Below are 22,131 nucleotides of genomic sequence, written 5' to 3'. Positions count from 1 at the left end.
ACTATGTATTAAAAGCCAAAGTGAATAAATATGTTTTAACCAATGATTTAAAAGTTGTCAAGTCTGTAGAGGATCTAACATTAAAAGGTAAACCATTCCACACTTTAGGAGCTGCAACAATAACAGCACGGTCACCCCAGCGTTTGTAACTGGCCCTGGGAACCTCTAAAAGAAACTGGCTTGAGGATCTGAGTAACCTAGTTGGTTTGTGCCACCTCACCAACTCAGTGACGTAGGGCGGTGCCAAACCATTAAGAGCTTTAAAAACAAAAGTCAATAACTTAAAATGAATTCTAAAACAGACTGGAAGCCAGTGAAGAGAGGCCAGTACTGGGGTTATATGGTCAAATTTCCTAGTACATGTTAAAAGACTAGCAGCAGCATTTTGGACCATTTGAAGACAAAAGAGAGACGACTGATTAACTCCAACGTATAATGCATTAAAACAGTCAAGTCTAGAAGTTATAAAAGCATGGATTGTGATCTCAAAATCATTAAAAGAAAGAAACGACTTGACTTAACAACCTCAGGTGAAAGAAACTAGATTTTACAACTGAGTTGATCTGCTTGTCGAATCTTAAGTCACTATCAAACGTTATCCCTAGGTTTTTTATAGTCATCTTCAGATGATGAGCCAGGGGGCTATACGACGGAGTGGCCCCGTCACAAATTGCTGACAAAGTATGTGGGGCATGCAGATGTACACGCACACAGAAGTGGGCCTGCAATATAAGTAGGCTGTGTCATTTTTTGTGCTGTTTGGTGGCTGGTCCGGATGTTTGTCATTGTTCATTTGTTAATTGTGAAAACGGTTATGTGTGTGCGCCATGTAATTAAATGCCGGCGTGACTTAATTGGCAGGGGGCAGGGCCTTCGGGACTTGGCAACAAAGATACTGGACTCAAAAGCACGCCTCTCATTTGTAGCTGACAACCATTGAGTTTATCAGCAGCTAGCTAGTTATTTAAGCTAATGCTCCATAAATTGATAGTGGATGTGCAAGTCCTAAACTGGGCTTTTTTAAAATGGAATCCATCACTCCATAACTAATGTACTGTAGTTAAATAATTAATGTCCTTTGAAAGTACCTTTTAGTTATTTATTCTAGTCACTTAAATAGTAAGTTTAATGGCTGAACATACTAACAATTGCCATTACAGCAAATGAACTTCGATCCTTTCCTTTGAATATGTTAATGTTTTTAGTACTGGAAAAGCTAAAACAATACACCAGCCACCAAATTCTTAAAACACCAAGCATCATGTTTACAGACTTATACAAACCACTTCAACATCCAAAGCCATTCAAAGCTTGACAAATTTGCTGAGCATAGGTACTATTAATAAGCTATGATTGGATGATCTCTGTAGAGGGGAGGGGTCCATGTGTTCAGATGACTGCACTAAGCACTGCGATACACAGTGTGTGTGTTTATCAAACACTGAACTGATCTGTCTCAAGCTAAAATTCAGACTGTTTGAGTAGAGATGGCAATTTACACTGACACAGTAACCTACATTTGAAAACAGATCTTCCTAATCAGGCAGTTCACTTTTTCCACTTCATACATTACTGAAGTGACCTAAATTCATAACACTAACTTTTAAAAAGGTACTTCTTTTAGAAGCCTTGTTTGCTATTTTTATTGTAGCAAAATCTATTGCCAATAAATACCAGTTCTGACTGTCCAAATCCAAAGAGAGTGTCCCAAAAACCAGACCCACCTCAGCAGCCACGTTGCCCAGTGTGTCAAGTCCAAGCTGTCGGAGAGAGATGAGGTTACAGTGGGCACAGAGCAAAAGGAAGCGCAGGCACGTTCGGTTGGCCGCCAGCAGCTTGACATTGACCTCCTCGAAGGAGAGGTTTCGCAGGATAACGGCGATCTGCAGCACCCGCTGGGCCTCTAGGTCATTAATACCCGCGCTCCGGGGTGGGTGGAAAAGGCTCTGCCAGTGTTCCTCACACAATGTACCGTCTGCAGAGACTAAAGGAGGAACAAATTAGAGCCAGATAGGGGTGTGAGCACATACTGTTCAAAGATAAAATTAGTGCCTGAACTTAAACTTTCACAAGTACATGCAACAAGAGAAAAAATATTTGGTATAGATCTATGATTTATTTAAAAACTTAAGCTTCCTATGAGCTCTACAATACATGTCACACTTCCTAAAAGTGCGACATTTATTGTGACCTGTTTATGTTGTTATGAACATTAAAATAGCAAGTAACATCTTCCAAATAGTGCATCTCTAATGTATTTACCATTAATTTTATTCCGTGCTATCTTTGCTTTTACATTTTTGTTGTTGTTTTTAACAATTCTTTTGTTGAAAGTGGAAAAGAAAGTGAAATACAGGCTTGGGACATTTAATACTACAAAAAAAAGGTAAAAAAAAAAAATTTTAAAAAAAGCTAGACATCCCAGCATTTTATATGTCAATAAATACCCATGGGGACCATGCAAAGTACTCTTTTATTGCTCTCCATGGCTTTTAGCACCAAGCATGTTTACCTTGTGCTGGGCTGCTCTTATCCCAGATCAGCTCCCTGACTTCAGCATCCTCCACCATCTCTTTCCAGAACTACACAAAGCACAAAACCCATTACTTGTGCATTTAGATGAGCAGTATTATAATGATGAATTTTTGCCTCCTCAATCCAGGGGAATAGTGAATAATACATGTAGGAAAGCTCATCAGTCCGATCGGTGTGATTAGCAATCCAACTGATTTCTTTCATATATTTATTGGTTTTAACCAGTGCTGCTGAGGCTACAAGACAGGGTCAGGAAGAGAGAGATGTAGGAGAAGAGGAGGACAGCAGCCAATATGCTGCTGCTGTTGGAGAGCTAGTGTAGAAGGGACAAGTCAGATGAACAACAGCATTACTATATTTAATAAAAAATAAATTATGAATGCATGACCCCCCAACACACACATTTTCTTAGGTGAGTTATGTATGTGGAACTCAACAACTGAGTTCTTGATATTTAACACCTGCATGAACTGTCGTGATAATCTGAACAGTAAAACTGTTTAACCAAGAAACAACTTGGCTATCATAATGAAAAGGACATATAGCCGACAACTGATAATTGTTCAAATTGTAGACAACTGTACCTAATAATTTGCTGAAACACACACAAGTTCATCATCTAAACAATTAATAAATGAAGAAGATCTAGACATCTCATGTGGTTTGAAATTCCTTTTACATTGTAAACGTATTGTCCTGCTCCAGCTTGTCACTCTGTTGGATGTATGAGCATATAGCTGTGCACAGGATTACTATTTACACATTAAACAGAGATATTACAAACTGAGTTGTCATATCAAAGCAGTGGACAAATATTTAAATGGGATACTTGTGCATTTAATTTGTCAGCTATTTAACCAAACATTCCTCTGTAATTTGCAAAATTCAGCTTTTTCATTTAGATGCAAATAAAACCTTTAAATTCTTCAGAAGTGCTCTCTCTGCTAATGTGACAGACTATGCTCTCTCCTTAGACACCCACGCACAGCCAATCAGAAACCAAACAATCATGGCTTCAGCTGTCAATACATGTATATTGTCTCGTCTCTGACCACAAGAGCACATACTTATCGTGGATGATTAAGTCCAGCTTTTCTAATCCAGAACAAAGGTGGAGGCTGAAGAACTGAAATTTCTGGATAACCTTAGTTGGCATGACAAAATCCAGGATTGCTCATTTGATCTAGATCTGTTTAGCAACATTTGAAGAACACCCCCTCATTTCTGTGTGAGACTGGGGGGGAGGGGGGGACTCAGACACACGGCAGAACAGGGAATCAGAGCTCACAGTTGACACTAGATCATGTAATTTCCATACATAATTGTCAGTTGAAACATATTATAAACTGAACACAAACGGCCACCATTTTTTTCTACTTTACCCTGACAAAGTTCCGCGAGGTTTTCTCCTTCCAGTCCGTCCCAAATACCCCAGAGAAGCTGCCTAGCGCTACAAGGATACAAAAAGAGGGTTAGAGTAAAGAATTAGCATTTTGCATATCTCTATTCCCTTGTTATTCAACTCCTAATTGACAAATTATATTTAGGAGGTGACAAGAACAGAAAAACTTTGATCCTAACAAAGAAGTGAAAATAGTCAGAAAATCTTTGCACAGTCCTCACCACAGAATACTTTTTAGGGCTGTACAATTAATAGGGAAAACTAGACTTTCCTCAATAAACATGGCAATAACTGTGAGAATAACAGTGATCACAACCAACTGTCTAAAATTATGTATGTTACAAAGTTTGTTGACTGATGCTCTTATTAGTGCAACAGAAAGTGAAAAACACTCAATAAAATGACTTTTGTGTCTTGCTATTTGACATGTGAACTCGAGCATAAACCAAGTGAGGCTGAGAACGTACAGTCATCAAAGACTCCAGCATGGGCAAGCAGCAATGTGACCAGTTTGGGGTCCTTGTCCAGGTGCATGGCACGTTTGCTCTCATTGGAAAGCAGAGTGCAAACATTAACAGCAAAATCCACTTCGTTGGGTAGGCCCGAAAGGAGCGAGAGCACCAGTTTGTTGTAGTCGCATGGGGAAACGAAATCTGTAGACAGTCCATAGCTTTGGCGGAGATAGTCTGGAGAAAAGCAGAACATATTTCAGGATTACTATATAAATTTGATAATAAAATACACATTTAAATCAGTGAGGTGAGGGATAAAACTGTTACGGTTCTACAAGGAAACCTTATACACAGTCTGCCCTGCAAACAGAAAACAAATGGCTGTGATAGAGAACAAATGAAGCAGGACAAGACATATTGTAGAAGGGTTGCAACATTTGAATATTGAATTATGTTGTCTTTCTTTGCCACTTACTAACAATGGCGAGTTAAAACTAAGTTGTTGAACAGCAGTTACTTTTACTGAAATTAACGTAATGCAGATAAGAGAGAAGAGGTTGGAGAAGATGGTTTGTACAACCCTAGAACCAAATGAGGCATAACGAGGGGGTTTTCTGTGATTTTCTGGCCACAAAGAGACAACCAATCACAGTTGTTGCAGTCTGTCACCATGACATGCAGTAAACATTGCTGTAGAGGTGCACGTCAGGCTATGGAACAGGCAACAGCATAGGGTACAAGGCTACACATTGCTTATGTCGTAGACTCAATGCAGAACCATAAATCAAGCTTAAGGGGAAAATCCACTGTTCTGCTGTTACCTCTCAACACCTTCAGCCACTTCAGTCAACAGTTCAAATTATTCTGATGAGCTGTGTCGTGCCTGAGAGAGGAACATGAATGTTCAGTTTATAATAAGGCATCTAATTCTAAATACTCAAGTGTTCTGTGTGGGGAAAGAATCATCACTTAAATGGTATTATTCAGCAGCTCTAAATGACAGATGAACCAGTCTGGGAAGGTACTAGGGACGCACATTTTCCATTTTTTTCTGACAGACTGCCAATGCTCGTTAACTGACAAGATTGAAATGCTAGGGTATTTAGAATGGATGAGTGTCTGTGACCCATTAATAAAACAATGAAATAAAAACTTTTCGCCCCAGGGTCAGAAATGAACTTTCTGGCTCACCAACCAAGGTGGCTGGTTGATATAAGCCAAAATAATAAAAAGTGCTTTTTCACATCACACAGGCCTACACACTTCATTGTGACAGAAAAATATTAGCCTCTGTTGAATACAAACGTAAAAAGGCCAGAGCAAAATTACTTTAATATATATCGATCAACAGGCAAAAAAAAATTACATTCATTTTTTTTTTTTATTTAAAAGCCACAATACAACTCAAGAAACCTTGATCTCAAAATTCTACACAATATAATTGCTCTAGTGTACTTCAGGGACAAACAAGCAAATTTGAAGTTTTGTAAACCAACTGGATGCTTAATAATCTGAAAACACTCAAAGCTCCTCCTGAGAATCCTTATTAACTGCTATCACCCACTTCTTTGTATGGGCCATAAGTCTGGGCCACTCTGTATTCCAAGGAGACCTGCCTTACTATGCCTCTTAATGGCTACAGTGATAGTCAGACTCGGACAAAGGCTTACAGTACTGCCTCCAGCTATCACTGCTGTCCAACTCTTTGCTATCCTTGACAAAGTGTAACACTGTGTCTGCACCATAAGAGTTTCAGCTATGTTCCTCAGACATACATGTAACCAATACACTCCTATTTTAAATCAATCAAGTGGATTACACTGCCCATTTTTCAGCTCATGTATCACTCGCACAATATAAATGTAAGCACAACTTAATATGGGTACATATGTGTCTGACATAGACAGAAGCAGGGCGCCTATATTAGAGACGCTGAGGATACTGTTTATTACAACTGTTTTGCTAGAAACATTTACTTTCCAAATGGAAAATCTACTTGCATTTGGCACCTGGCAAGTGTGAATTTTGGACCCTGACTTTTTCCATACTGGGCTTATTTCTACATGTGCAAATACAACACAACAGAACATACACAGATAAAATATTGTCACATCACACACACACACACACACACACACACACACACACACACAGTTTATGTTTCGTAGTCCATGGGGACTTCTTTATGACTTACATGCATTTCCTGTAGACTAACCCTAACCTTAACCAGAACCACTACTTGCCTAACCCTAACCCTAACCTTAACCTAACCCTAAACCATGTTGCCACTGTAAAATTCAATTTCTTGCCCATGGGGACCTCAATTTAGTTCCCCACCGTGAAATGGGTCCTCATGAGTTGTATGGAGTCAGGAAGAAGTCCCCACGTAGCAGGAAAAACATGTCCACACACACACACACACACACGTGGAACTGTGAAAACAGTCTCGTACACAAACCTCTCTGTGACTCTGACCTGAGGCAGCTTAGGTTACTTTAAGGGTGTGTGATATTGTATTAAATGTAAGCCATGAATGCTGTCTCCTTTCAAAGTACAATGTTCAAAGTAAAATAGACCACTCTCAGAGCCTATATTTCTATGGAAACTGCAGGTACTGCAAAGACCTTAAATCATACAAATAAACCTTAGAACTGCAACTTCTGTGTCCTTGGAGGCGAAGTGTAGGACAGAAAAAGAGAGAGGGGGATGTCAACCTTTTGTTTTTTTATTTATTTTAATTTGTATTTAGTATTTTATGAAATTGAATATGATCACTGATCATTTGGGATCACCTACACTTGAATTTTTGTTGGTTCTAGGAAAGCGCAGGTCTCTTCTCACAACCCCCTGCTCTTGTCCACTACCGAGAAGAGTCTCAGGCATATAGAGAGGGTAGAAAAGAGTGATGGTATTGTTCAATTGTGCTACCTTGTCGAGATATGCTACCTTACTAACAGTCTATGGATTCATTAACGCCACCCCCATCCCTCACACCCTAATACCCAACCACTTTGTCAAATGTAGGTTAGCACATCTCAATAAGGAGCTTAGGTTGACAGAACACCGGCAGCTTGTGAGAACTGCCGGTGCAAGTAAAATGCAGAAGTGCTGGTACCGCATACCATACCCGTACATGCCAGCCCACTTCAAGCACTGTAATTAAATGGACACACATAATGAAGTCTCCAGTGCCAAGAGGACTGTAACGAAAGCATCGGCCGGATTAGTCTGTTTATTGTGAGACAATACGCAGTCCAATGGCAGCAGTGTCCCATCCCAGGAATGCAAAGATAGTGCCTCACTAGTGGCCAGCCTGTGGAAGCCTGTCCGCTGGAGAAACATGTCCGATTAGCCTTCCACCATGCAGCCCATGACTTTATATGTAGGCCCTATAGCCTACTTTTCAGTAAACTGTTTCTTTTGTTTTTACCATTTATTGTATATTTTTCTACCAATTAACTGATAGTATTAATCAGTTGCAATCTTTATTGTTGGTTAATGGTTAAGGGTGTGCATCCCTAGAAGGTACAATCACAGTCTACAAAGGACCAAGATTCCTCCCTGTGCTAAGGTCTTCACTTTCTTTTTGTGTGCATAGATGTAGGATCTTTGGTTTCCAGAGGCAGCAGGCTACAATCATAAAGCAGAGAGGAGTCCTACTTGGTTGCATACTAGCACTGCACAGAGGTGCAGAGGACTGATGTACAACATGCCATATGACATACAAGGTTTAATAAACAGAACACCGATTCTCGTTTTAGAACCAAAACATGACAACAGGGCAGAATAAAGCTCAGTGTGAAATTTCTAGAGCAGCTGTCAAATAATCGTCAGTGAGCCTGCCAAGCCAACATAACACAATTTCAACTTGGACGTCCAACTGCAGCAGTTACATTTAAATGCAGAGAGTCGGGTACAGAAAGAGCTCATTTTGAAAGGTCTATAATAGAGCTAGAACAATAAATGTGCTGGGTAGCCATAATGACCTATATCAATCTGTTCTGCATATCAGTACTGGTGTAACAATGCATTAGTGAACCTTCCTCACACAAAACAAGCTTTCACAATAGTACAACTGTATAGTCAAAGGCTGGGGAAAAACCACTGCTGTTTAATGTCTGATTCATCTGGGTAGTGAATGACAAAACTGTACAAGCCACAGACCAAGATCACCGTTTGTCGTGTCTCTTTTCCTACCAAGATCATGTGTTAATGTCAGTTAAGTCAGCAGGCAAAGGGCTGACTGTTGGAAGAAAAGGCTGGAGGCTCAATTCTAAGCTGAGGTGGAGGAAAAAAAAAACCCAACAAGTGCTTCCCCCTTCCTTTCATCAGTAACTGCTGTCAGGACAGTCGATTACATCCAAGACAAGCACAGCAGTTGACACTACAGCAACACTGTGAGGCTAATGGACAGCTCAAATTCACCATGTGTGAACAGGGTTGGACAATACAGACAAGACATTGGCCTTGGCCACCTGTATAAAACACACTTAATTTGAAATACGTCATCATTTCTCAGAGGCTGCTCTTCAAGGTTCAAGGATTTTGTCAATTCACCATATGTGCAGGACATACAGAAAATCAAAATACTGTTTCTCTCTCACCTAGTATTGGGTGCCATAACATTTAGGAACTAAAATAGACTAAAGTAGAATAAAAATAAAATAAAATAAGAACTGGATTAATGTAATTAGGAGAAATCGAAACAGTACAGCCAAAGAGCTGTGACTCAAAACCGTGGACAGTCAGTGACAGTAGTGCAAACAATAATAGGAGATTATCAGATGGTTCAGCATCACCAGGGAGTTGGTGACGCATATGCGGTATACATGGACAGTACTGCAAATGACCAACAGCAGCAGATATCCCGGAAAAAGAAAAAAAATAGTCAGCAGCAGATTTACCTGCAATATAACAAAAATGGGAAATGTATTGAGTTTGTGCAACAGCAGGGGTAGTCTTTTTTATTTTATATCTTTTTATGTTCTGTGGTGGGTTATGGTCCAGGGGCAGAGGGGGGAGGTAGTGAACAGTGTTCAGCATCCTCACAGCCTGGTGAATGAAGCTGTTTGTAAGTCTGGTGGAGTGGGCCTGAAGACTCCGATACCTTCTCCCTGAAGGCAGGAGTCTGAAGTGGGAGTATGCAGGGTGGGAGGTGTCATCAGCAATGCTGATGGCTCTGCGGGTGAGGAGGGTGTTGAAGATGTCCGTAAGGGAAGGCAGAGGGGAGCCGATGATCTTGCTGGCTGTTTTCACTATGCATTGCAGTGTCCTTCTGCAGGAAGCAGTACAGGCTCTGTACCACACAGTAATGCAGCCAGTGGTGACACTCTCAATGGTGCCCGGGTAGAAGGGGCACATGATGGGGGGTGGGACACTTGCTCTCCTCAGTTTACAGAGAAAATACAGGTGTGTTTGGGCTTTCTTGGCCAGTGTTGTGGTGTTGTTGGTCCAGGAGAGGTCCTCAGAGATGCGCGTCATGCAAGCAGCAACTTGTGTTTTAAAAAAAAAAAAAAAAAATTTTTGTCATCAATGCCCCAACTTCCAAGGGGGAAAAAAAAAAAAAAAAAAAAAAGAGGCACTGACAATTACTGCACACTTCATAGCCTTGGATGAAATACAGCAATGCTTAGCAAGGTGAAAATTGAATTAAATGAGTCACTGTGTAATAAAAATGATGCAAAGTACAGTGAACAGACTCATGAAATGGACAAACGATAGAAGGCTTAGCTATGGCAGGGAGCCTCAGCCAGGTTTGTAACAATAAAACAGTCATTTCTTCTTGGCTCTGAACTTAGCTATTCTTTGTCCATGCAATTTCTCAGTCCTTCAGGTTGTAGTATGATGAAAAAAACTTAGAAGGCGGCATCTGGATGTAGTTTTAGGTAGAAGACATTTCACCTCTCATCCAAGAGGCTTCATCAGTTCTGTCTGACTGGTGGCTATTCTTTAAGTGAAAGGCATGCAATACTGAGGCAGATTAATAAAAATGGTCTGAAATGGCCACAAACTCAGGATCTACCTCATGCAATTCCATCTGTACTGTTTACATACTCATTTTGCCAATGCATAATTGCACACTCACTGCTGAGTATGTGCACGCCACAGCTCTCACGTAGCATATATTCTCTGCATTATATTGTGTTCTTGTTGTATTTTTATTTGCTTCCTTCACTTGCTGCTTTCAAGTGCCTTAGATTTGTGATTTTACTGCCTATTTAGATTTGTGTTATTGCTCATCTACTTTATATTTCACTTTTATTATGTGGCATTCATATGGACGGCAAAGTAAGAATTTCATTGTACAGGGAAACATGTTTCCTAACTGTGCACATGACAAATACTTTGACCTTGACCCTGAAGAAGCAGCTGGGATGTTCATTAGTTGGTGTTACAGCTCAAGAATACCTGCACGATGGTGTTATGAAATAAAAAGTAATTCATTACAGGGTTCAACATTAACAATGGCCTGTTGGCCCATGGCCACAAAAAGTTGCTCTGTAACCACCATATATCCACAATGGCCACCAAGCTTTATCAGGCTTCTACTGAGAATGAGAACCTGTGTCTCTGACACTGTGCACTTCACCAATTCCACAAACATCCCATTTCATTCATACCTTCTAGCTGATCATTCTACAAAAACAGTGAACAGTAAGGTTACCCGTTATCAGCTCACTGCCGTTATGTCAAGGCCACTGAAGTGTGGGTTTACTAAGCCTACTCAAACTTCTAACACGATTTCTACAGAAGAACCAGAAACACAAAAGGCAAACTATGAAAAAAAAACATCAACAAAAATTTGAGGGACTGTAAGGAGGAGTTTATGTGGCTAGAATGTAACTTATCTAACAATGTAATGTACTGCAGTGCACACAGGACTGACACTGCTGGGAAGGAGTGTGTGTTTCAGGCACTGGAGTGTGGACAAGAAAATATATGTATCATATGTATTCAGTTTATCTAATTGTAAAAACATTCATTCTGCCCATGTATTTTGACAAAGTAGGCTACAGTTGGGAACAAGTATTACAGGTTTTCAATGTTTTTGTAATGCTTCTATTGCACACAAACATGACCGACTCAAGCACAATGCTGGGAGGGAGGGAGGGAGCAAGTGGGTATGAGATGCAAAAAAGAGACAACTGAAAGACAAAATATATGCACCTTTACAAATGAACTTGAGTTTGCAGTTTAGATATTGTCATTCAGTTAATGTCTTTTCATTTATTGAACTGTCACAGTTAAGGAAGGCTATGTTAAGTTGCATTAAATTGCCTTTTCTGCATTGTTTTTACATACATTTACAATTGGGCCACCAAAAATGTACTTTGGCTACCAAATCTTGGGGCTTCATGGTCCGTGGGGCCAATGCTTAAAGTTCCCGCGGCATGCTTTTCCTTGCTTTCTGATTTATCCAGTGTTACAACGGTGAATTATCGTCTGAAACGTGACATTAAAGCTCAAAAAATGAGGTGTATGTACGTTCTAGCACTTCTATTCAGAAGCAACTCGGGTCACACAAGCCACACTTTTTTTTTTTTTTTTAGCAATACAAAGTGTTATGGGATAGTTTAAGGATTTCCTTGAATGGTCATAATCTCCAGGTAGTTGCACATTCATGCAAGCTCACCTGACACCCACCACTGCCATTGTAAAAGCGGAATTTTTCAACTGCACATGGTTTCGTGGATATATATTATCTCCTGCTGCCTGCATTGGGACCAGAGGATGTGGAGAATAATACAGGGCCTGAGGTTACTGCATGTCCGGGAACAGTCATGTACAGGGACTCACTGTTTTACCTGACCGGGTCTAATCTACGATCAGCAGGCCAGTGAAGCACCCTGGGGCGGTGAACAATCAGTCCATCAATGTTGGATTCCCCCAGAGCACAGTAGCTGTTTGTTTTAACTGCTTGAGGTCACGTGGGGGAAGACACAGTGATCACCAGCTTGACTTACCAACCTTGGAGCTACTTGAAAGGGAATGATGTTTCCACCACTTGGAGGGACTTAACAGTAAGTTAACACAATGTTGCAGACATTGATACATGTCTTTTAATGGGTTGTCTCTTTAACATTAGAATTGTTGCAAGGCTGGAGAAGTTACTATATCTGCATTATGCCAGTTAAAATATAGTGTTTCTCAATTACCCGCTTTGTTTAGAGTGTTACAAATCTGTTTTCATTGGTACATATACTATTTAACTATCTATTGAGGAGAAATTCACAATCAATGCCATCACGGTTTGTTCTGCTGTTCAGTAGGAGGCATGAGCGTTCACAAAGAGGTTTTATCATTCTGAAATAATTAGACTATTTGGAGTTATGATGGGTGCAAAGCTAATCTAGAGGTAGCCAAGATTAAGCATTAAATGGCTGGAAATGAGCATGCCATGGGGACTTCAAGTGTATGAAATGGCCAAGTGGTAGAGATGTACACAAAGACAGGGAAACCTTCAGAGAAAAAAAATGACAAACTGAGTGAGACACAAAAAGAACATAAATCTAAACTGAATCCATGTACCTGGTACAGACGTGCCTGAGACAGAAGCAAAGACTGAACTTTTGAACTCAGGGAGAGCTTCTGAACCCCCATACATGGTGCCTCTGCCTACCTGATACAGTGTGTTGCTGGTAGTTGTAAGAGGTGGGAATTGCACCGATTGGAAGAGAGGCTTTGGGATTCCCTGGCTGCGCTTCTTCATCATCCTCGCCAAAGTGGTGGACTTTCTCATACTTCTCCAAGTATCTGTGGGTAAGAAAAAACAGCCAGTTTCATGATGAGCCAAGACTTGCATCTAATGTGTGTGAAAGGGGTTTATGTCAGTGCACAGTAGTAGCAGATTACTTTTCTTCAACCCTAAATACCTTGTTAAGCTCTAGGCTGTTCTCAGCAGGCCCAAGTTTTGTAGATTAAATCATGTCCACATACACCAGGGACAGATGTTAATATTTATATAATACAGGACCCCACAGGCCACCAAGCACCTAAATTTGGTGGCCGAAGTACATTTCTAGTTGACCTAAGGTAAACATATACAGCTAGGGTATGCAGTTTGGGGATGCTCTGGAGGATCCTCTGTTTGGACAGCATGGGTGGGGGAAACCAATTCCCTCCACTCACTTACAAGTAACATCACTGGACTGCTGGCCCTCTCTTTGACAAGCTTTCCTCCTAAGGGCCTTCAAGCTGTTTAGGAGGGAACCACCTCACATCATGCAGTGGGTCAACTCTCTCCGGGTCAGAAACGACCCTGAGCTACATAATTCCAGTGTCAACAATGAAATTAAATCATGATAAGCAACAAAACAGAGGAAGGTTTAATTCAATAGCCATAAAACAACAATACTGATGTCCTGCCTGACTTCACCCTGTTGTGCCACTTTCCCCTGCCCTCTATAGAGGCTAATGAGATGGGGAAACTACTACTAGTAATACTTTGGTACTCACAGTACCAAAGACTAGCTACAATGTTAGAGAAAAACTAACATTAGCCATACAGTTGAATTCTGTTCAAGATTAAACTAAACAGGTTGTAAGACATAAATAACCATAAGCAACTACGTGTACTGAACTGCTTCCAATAGAAAAGCTACTATGTGCATTTTACAAAGACAAAGCAACACTATGCACATCGATACATGCTTCTATCCAGGTTTTCAGGATGAACAACCTGATGCTGATGATAACAAGGGTCACACAGTTGATCTACAAATGTGTGCTGTCTAGGAGATCAAACAGCAAAAGCCACATTCAGCAATTAAAACATGACAAAAGAAACTAATTGGCCTGACTTTACAGAGTAGCCCACTCTATGTGACTACCCCTCAATACGACGATTTCCTGAGAGCACCAAAATTCACTGTTAAAGTGAATCAGACTTACAAAGCTTAAAGAATGCCACTACAAAAGATTAAACTCTAAGCATAAAGCCTGTGGAGTAGCAGTAACTGTGGTTGACCAGAGCAGAGCATCACTCACAGATACCCAAAAACTGGCAAAAGAAAACCAAAGAAAAAAGATTTCACATTGTCTGGTGGTCTGAGAACTGCAAAAACCACTGCACACAAGCTGAACTTACAGGACACCTTTAACTCAAGATTACAACTTTAATCTACTAGGGCTGCCCCTGAATCATTAGTCCAGAGACATAGCAGTCGACTGACTCTTGTAACCGAACCTTTGTTTTTATTTATTAATTTTGTCAGTGTGCAATAGAAGGTCACCCCAGCCCCTGTTAGTTTGTTGGCAACACTGTATGATACATGGATGTAAGCTATAAGAGCCAACAACGCTATTTATCAAACAGCTGTACAAAGCGAGGAGAAAAAGACAAAATCCACTAGGCCAAGGCACAAAGGTGAGATGTGTCCTTTATTAGAAGTGTTTTCAAACACTTGGGTCTACTTTTACAAGAGAATAGTCCTTAACAGTTGTGACAATATGGCTGGTTTTGCATATGTGTGTCAGGTTTGTTTGCTTATCTCAATTAAAGTGTAACACAGCCATTTATCTTATGTTTCTGTGACACATCTCCATCTGAACAGGAGTAGGAAGCTAACAGAAATGCGCTGGAAAAACATGAGAAATTATAAATATATATTCATATATTCTTTAGCAGTGCACACTGGCACACATCAAATGTAACATATGCTGTGGTTAACTGACTGGGGAAGCAAAACCTTGTTGGTAAACTGACTAGATTGCAACCATGTCTGAGAAGAAAAATTGCCTGTAAGAAAATAATTTCAACAGAATACAAGTGTGCTGCTTGTCTCATGATTCAAACTAAATCCACATGGCATTACCACACTATATATATATGAACTTAAATATGTTGCAAGTTAAATCTTGCATCATATGCAGCTGTCTTTGACTTTTAAATGCTCAAAAATATGTTACCATCACTCTTTTGAATTTGATTACCAACAATGAGGTCTAAATCAGTGAAATTCATACCAGTTGATTTTCTGACAGTGAATGCTAAACATACAGTATATAAGAAAAAATAAATAAATAAAAATAACAATTGAACAGTCACACTGGACAACCAACTGACAAAATTCTTAGTCAGGTACAACCCTAGAGTCTACTTAGTAACACAGGAGTAACCCACAACTAGAGCTGTGTATTGGCAAGAACCTGGCAATATGATAAATACAACAATACAGGGGTTACAATTCAATATATTGGAATATTGTCAACAAGGTGATATATTTCAAGTTTTTCTAATTATCTAATTTTAGAAAAACTAATAAAATAAGCAAACACCATATGCATAAAATCTCCTGTAAAAAAAAAAAAAGTTTATTTTTAATGCAGTCAGAACACCGAGCTGCATCTGAATTTGTCACAGTCCCTGTAACATCCAACAACATAGCACAACTTGACATGTCAACTATTAATTCAAAAACAATAATGTTTTGAGAATTGATACAGAATAGCAAAATGTAATAGGTGTATTGATATTTTCTTACACCCCTACCCACAATGCTGAGGCTGTGCTTTCTCTTTTTTAAATTACCATCTGTAAAAAATTACTGTTCAAAAGTTTCACTCCAAAGTGACATTTCACAGCTACCAGGGTGAGCTTTCACCTCGCTTGGCTGGTTTAGAAGCTATTTTCTGGATTGGCAGAGTTACTGTAGAGCTTTCTAAAGCTCAAACATGTTCCACAAAGGAACACAAGTTAAAAATGAGCACAATAAACATGTTTATATGATGAGGGTAAGACACATTAGATAGTGTAACTTAAAGTAGTATTAATTTCCATAGATTGTCAATTTTACTTTTACCTGCAAAAAATCTAAGTGGTCCATAATTTTTTTTTAAATCACTGTATTCCTAATGATTATTCCTCATAGCAACAAATCTCAGAGGATGGCTTAGCCAAAAACTTTAAAAGCAGGTAAATATGAGATTTAATCCTTTTCAATTCTGGCTACTTTTAATAGAAATGTGGTTAACTGAATGAATGCCACTTCTCTTCTTAACAGTACTACACCAGCAGCAGAAAGCAGCAAACCAGCTGCAATACAAACAAATGTGATCCAACAAAGCAATTCAACTTTTAGCTGCAATCCTCCTCATATTTTTGTTTGCATTCAACTCCGGGGGAAAAAAAAACTATGATAACAACTATCGATTCAGGCTTTCTAGGTTTTGATAAACACCTCACAATCATGTGGAGAAATCTGCCAGCACGATGCACACACACAAATCAACACATGCTCAGCAATATACCTCAGCAATGATAGCGTGGTGAACCCTGCCTGTGTGGCTGTGAGTCACCAAGTGAGCGGCTGTTTCTGAATGAGGCCCTGCTTGTTCATCGTGGCCAAGGTAATCCCCCGTCCGCTGGCTGCTGAGTGACACGCTGGACTATAAATACACTCAGCATTCGTTTGTAGTGAGCAAGAGAGCAAGGAGTGTGAGAGAGCAGGAGTGATAGGCCCCACTCATGACTGCAGCATTATCAACTGCTGTCTGGGCTTGAGCAAGATAAAAATGCTGTGAGAAAAACTGTTTGGGGAGGTCTGCAGTTGTTGTGTTTACACAAATCCATGACGAGGAACATTAATCCGCTCCTACTTGAGTAGCATGATGTGGCTACCAACCAGCAGAAACCACTGGGGCTTTCATCCTTTTACTAAAACTGCTCAGGGAAATTATCACTAATAGTGAGGTATGTTTTCCCTTCAAAACAATATGAAGGGGGCAATAGATAGGGAGCTGACAAGGGATGAGCAGTAATGATTAGATACATAGCTGCAAACAGCCACTATCATCAGTGCTGTGTTATTTACAATCATCTGGCTCACACCCTTGTAGATACCCCTGGCTCCATTCCTCTCAGCTGCCTGGCTGCTCAAATGCCCTCACTGCGCCGATGTATGGGAGTCCATTGCCCCCTGCTGGATGTGGATGCAGACATGCAAACAGAGAAATGTTTGCCGAGATTAAACTGAGCCAGTGGAGGGTGTTTTGTTTAGACAATAATCACAGAAATATGTACAGAGTCAATTGGGAAAAAACTGTAAAAGTTGGACCATTTACAATAGGAAAGCGAACGTTAGTCATGATCCTGAATACAATAGCAACAGTGACTTCTGCTGATTTAGTAAGGGCAGAGGACGATTCTGTTAAACCTATGTGGTCAATGCATGCGTACACTTCTCAAGGACACTGTAAAAAAATAAATCATGCTAATACAATGACTTTGGTCTTCTTGAAGGCACAAAAGTTCAATGGTTAACAGCATTTCCCAGGTGCAAACATGGTCTTCATAAGATAAGACAGTTATGTTTCCCTGATATCTATCTAACTCTAAGATCCTGGTGAAGACTCCAGCCAGCTGGTCCGTGCAGTCCTTCAGCCCACATCCAGGGATGCCATCCGGTCCAGCAGCCTTCCTCGGGTTTACGGCCCACAGCGTGCGCCTCACCTCATGCTCCCCTACTGTGAGGATGGGGCCGCTGTGAGTTGCAGTTTGGCCTTGGGTCTACTTTTACACGAGAATAGTCCTTAACAGTTGTGACAATATGGCTGGTTTTGCATATGTGTGTCAGGTTTGTTTGCTTATCTCAATTAAAGTGTAACACAGGCATTTATCTTATGTTTCTGTGACACATCTCCATCTGAACAGGAGTAGGAAGCTAACAGAAATGCGCTGGAAAAACATGAGAAATTATAAATATATATTCATATATTCTTTAGCAGTGCACACTGGCACACATCAAATGTAACATATGCTGTGGTTAACTGACTGGGGAAGCAAAACCTTGTTGGTAAACTAACTAGATTGCAACCATGTCTGAGAAGAAAAATTGCCTGTAAGAAAATAATTTCAACAGAATACAAGTGTGCTGCTAGTCTCATGATTCAAACTAAATCCACATGGCATTACCACACTATATATATATGAACTTAAATATGTTGCAAGTTAAATCTTGCATCATATGCAGCTGTCTTTGACTTTTAAATGCTCAAAAATATGTTACCATCACTCTTTTGAATTTGATTACCAACAATGAGGTCTAAATCAGTGAAATTCATACCAGTTGATTTTCTGACAGTGAATGCTAAACATACAGTATATAAGAAAAAATAAATAAATAAAAATAACAATTGAACAGTCACACTGGACAACCAACTGACAAAATTCTTAGTCAGGTACAACCCTAGAGTCTACTTAGTAACACAGGAGTAACCCACAACTAGAGCTGTGTATTGGCAAGAACCTGGCAATATGATAAATACAACAATACAGGGGTTACAATTCAATATATTGGAATATTGTCAACAAGGTGATATATTTCAAGTTTTTCTAATTATCTAATTTTAGAAAAACTAATAAAATAAGCAAACACCATATGCATAAAATCTCCTGTAAAAAAAAAAAAAGTTTATTTTTAATGCAGTCAGAACACCGAGCTGCATCTGAATTTGTCACAGTCCCTGTAACATCCAACAACATAGCACAACTTGACATGTCAACTATTAATTCAAAAACAATAATGTTTTGAGAATTGATACAGAATAGCAAAATGTAATAGGTGTATTGATATTTTCTTACACCCCTACCCACAATGCTGAGGCTGTGCTTTCTCTTTTTTAAATTACCATCTGTAAAAAATTACTGTTCAAAAGTTTCACTCCAAAGTGACATTTCACAGCTACCAGGGTGAGCTTTCACCTCGCTTGGCTGGTTTAGAAGCTATTTTCTGGATTGGCAGAGTTACTGTAGAGCTTTCTAAAGCTCAAACATGTTCCACAAAGGAACACAAGTTAAAAATGAGCACAATAAACATGTTTATATGATGAGGGTAAGACACATTAGATAGTGTAACTTAAAGTAGTATTAATTTCCATAGATTGTCAATTTTACTTTTACCTGCAAAAAATCTAAGTGGTCCATAATTTTTTTTTAAATCACTGTATTCCTAATGATTATTCCTCATAGCAACAAATCTCAGAGGATGGCTTAGCCAAAAACTTTAAAAGCAGGTAAATATGAGATTTAATCCTTTTCAATTCTGGCTACTTTTAATAGAAATGTGGTTAACTGAATGAATGCCACTTCTCTTCTTAACAGTACTACACCAGCAGCAGAAAGCAGCAAACCAGCTGCAATACAAACAAATGTGATCCAACAAAGCAATTCAACTTTTAGCTGCAATCCTCCTCATATTTTTGTTTGCATTCAACTCCGGGGGAAAAAAAAACTATGATAACAACTATCGATTCAGGCTTTCTAGGTTTTGATAAACACCTCACAATCATGTGGAGAAATCTGCCAGCACGATGCACACACACAAATCAACACATGCTCAGCAATATACCTCAGCAATGATAGCGTGGTGAACCCTGCCTGTGTGGCTGTGAGTCACCAAGTGAGCGGCTGTTTCTGAATGAGGCCCTGCTTGTTCATCGTGGCCAAGGTAATCCCCCGTCCGCTGGCTGCTGAGTGACACGCTGGACTATAAATACACTCAGCATTCGTTTGTAGTGAGCAAGAGAGCAAGGAGTGTGAGAGAGCAGGAGTGATAGGCCCCACTCATGACTGCAGCATTATCAACTGCTGTCTGGGCTTGAGCAAGATAAAAATGCTGTGAGAAAAACTGTTTGGGGAGGTCTGCAGCTGTTGTGTTTACACAAATCCATGACGAGGAACATTAATCCGCTCCTACTTGAGTAGCATGATGTGGCTACCAACCAGCAGAAACCACTGGGGCTTTCATCCTTTTACTAAAACTGCTCAGGGAAATTATCACTAATAGTGAGGTATGTTTTCCCTTCAAAACAATATGAAGGGGGCAATAGATAGGGAGCTGACAAGGGATGAGCAGTAATGATTAGATACATAGCTGCAAACAGCCACTATCATCAGTGCTGTGTTATTTACAATCATCTGGCTCACACCCTTGTAGATACCCCTGGCTCCATTCCTCTCAGCTGCCTGGCTGCTCAAATGCCCTCACTGCGCCGATGTATGGGAGTCCATTGCCCCCTGCTGGATGTGGATGCAGACATGCAAACAGAGAAATGTTTGCCGAGATTAAACTGAGCCAGTGGAGGGTGTTTTGTTTAGACAATAATCACAGAAATATGTACAGAGTCAATTGGGAAAAAACTGTAAAAGTTGGACCATTTACAATAGGAAAGCGAACGTTAGTCATGATCCTGAATACAATAGCAACAGTGACTTCTGCTGATTTAGTAAGGGCAGAGGACGATTCTGTTAAACCTATGTGGTCAATGCATGCGTACACTTCTCAAGGACACTGTAAAAAAATAAATCATGCTAATACAATGACTTTGGTCTTCTTGAAGGCACAAAAGTTCAATGGTTAACAGCATTTCCCAGGTGCAAACATGGTCTTCATAAGATAAGACAGTTATGTTTCCCTGATATCTATCTAACTCTAAGATCCTGGTGAAGACTCCAGCCAGCTGGTCCGTGCAGTCCTTCAGCCCACATCCAGGGATGCCATCCGGTCCAGCAGCCTTCCTCGGGTTTACGGCCCACAGCGTGCGCCTCACCTCATGCTCCCCTACTGTGAGGATGGGGCCGCTGTGAGTTGCAGTTTGGCTGTGTCTGTTTGCTGCCCCTCAAAGCGGGCCAAAAAAAAAGTTCAGCTCCTCTGCCAGCAATGCATCCCCTTCAGCCGCACTGAGATTATTCCTGTGGTTTGTAAGATGCTAGACTCCCTGCCACATCTGCCTGCTGTTGTTGCTGTCCAGGTGGTCTTCAATTCCTATAGTACAATTTGGCCTTTTTGATGCCTCTCTTCAGGTTAACTTGGGCTGTGCTGTAAAGAGCCCTGTTGCCTGTCCTGAAGGCAGTGTCTCTCTCTCTCAGTAGCCGCTTGACCTCCCAGTACATCCAGGGCTTCTGGTTGGAGTAGACCCTGATGCGTTTGTCCATGGTAACAGTGTCTATGCAGTTTTTAATATAACACAGGACACTGTCTGTTAACACCTTTAGGTCTGGATGTTCAAAAACGTCCCAGATGGTCCTGTCAAAACAGTCCTGTAGCTGCTGAGATGCACCATCAGGCCAAGTTTTTACAGTCCTTATGATGGTAGGAGCAGTTTTCCATTTACATGTACACAGAATGTGCTACATTTCCATTACTGATGTGAGATTAGCTGATAGTTTGAGATCTCTTCAGAGGTAAATCTGTTGGAGTTGTTGAGATGACAGAGCAGCACTTGGTTCACTAATTATTCAGCTATGCTACAAAGTGATGCCTGTTTACCTCATCACCGATCCTCAGCTAACAGAAGACAGCATGTGGTCTCCTTGTCCACCAGCTGCAACAAGGTCACAAACCCGACAGCAGTCACTTTCATTTTGTCAATTTAAGTCTCGGAGTTAACATTACTTAGCGACAACTGGTATGACCCTGCTGGATGTCATTTTAACCAGAAAAAGCAACGATCAGCAGAAGCTGCTACCTGGCCAATGAAGCAGATTCTGATTCTGAACCATTTCCACACAGAGCTTTGCTAACAAGATTACAGGCTATGCTGGCACGGTTGTGCAGCGTCAACGTTGTTAGCAGGGGCCTTAAATATTTGAATGCTAAAACTGAAAACCGATTACCTACCCAACGAACAAATATATGAATATTCAGGTACAGCTCTACTCAGTGTAAACTTTATTTACAAGAAAACTCTACAGTCACACCCCTACTTCAGTATCAGCACACATAATGTGATTGTACTTTTACA

At 40.3% G+C, this 22,131-nt stretch overlaps 1 protein-coding gene across 4 annotated transcripts in view; it reads right to left on the bottom strand.

The window, feature by feature from the left end:
* The window catches only part of arid2 (AT-rich interactive domain 2), a 60,924-nt gene that overhangs the window by 27,571 nt on the left and 11,222 nt on the right, over positions 1 to 22,131 (bottom strand). For all 4 annotated transcript variants that reach the window (XM_020601234.1, XM_020601235.1, XM_020601233.1 and 1 more), the window contains 5 exons: positions 13,010 to 13,143; positions 4,405 to 4,623; positions 3,918 to 3,985; positions 2,513 to 2,582; positions 1,725 to 1,984 (listed from right to left, as the gene is read on the bottom strand). In XM_020601234.1, coding sequence (XP_020456890.1) covers positions 1,725 to 1,984; positions 2,513 to 2,582; positions 3,918 to 3,985; positions 4,405 to 4,623; positions 13,010 to 13,143 — 751 coding nt within the window. The remainder of the gene's footprint in view (positions 1 to 1,724; positions 1,985 to 2,512; positions 2,583 to 3,917; positions 3,986 to 4,404; positions 4,624 to 13,009; positions 13,144 to 22,131) is intronic.

This window comes from Monopterus albus, unplaced genomic scaffold, assembly GCF_001952655.1.
Source record: "Monopterus albus unplaced genomic scaffold, M_albus_1.0 scaffold51.1, whole genome shotgun sequence".
NCBI lineage: Eukaryota > Metazoa > Chordata > Actinopteri > Synbranchiformes > Synbranchidae > Monopterus > Monopterus albus.
Note: the sequence above shows the minus strand (reverse complement) of the source record. Positions and strands in the feature narration are given on the sequence as shown.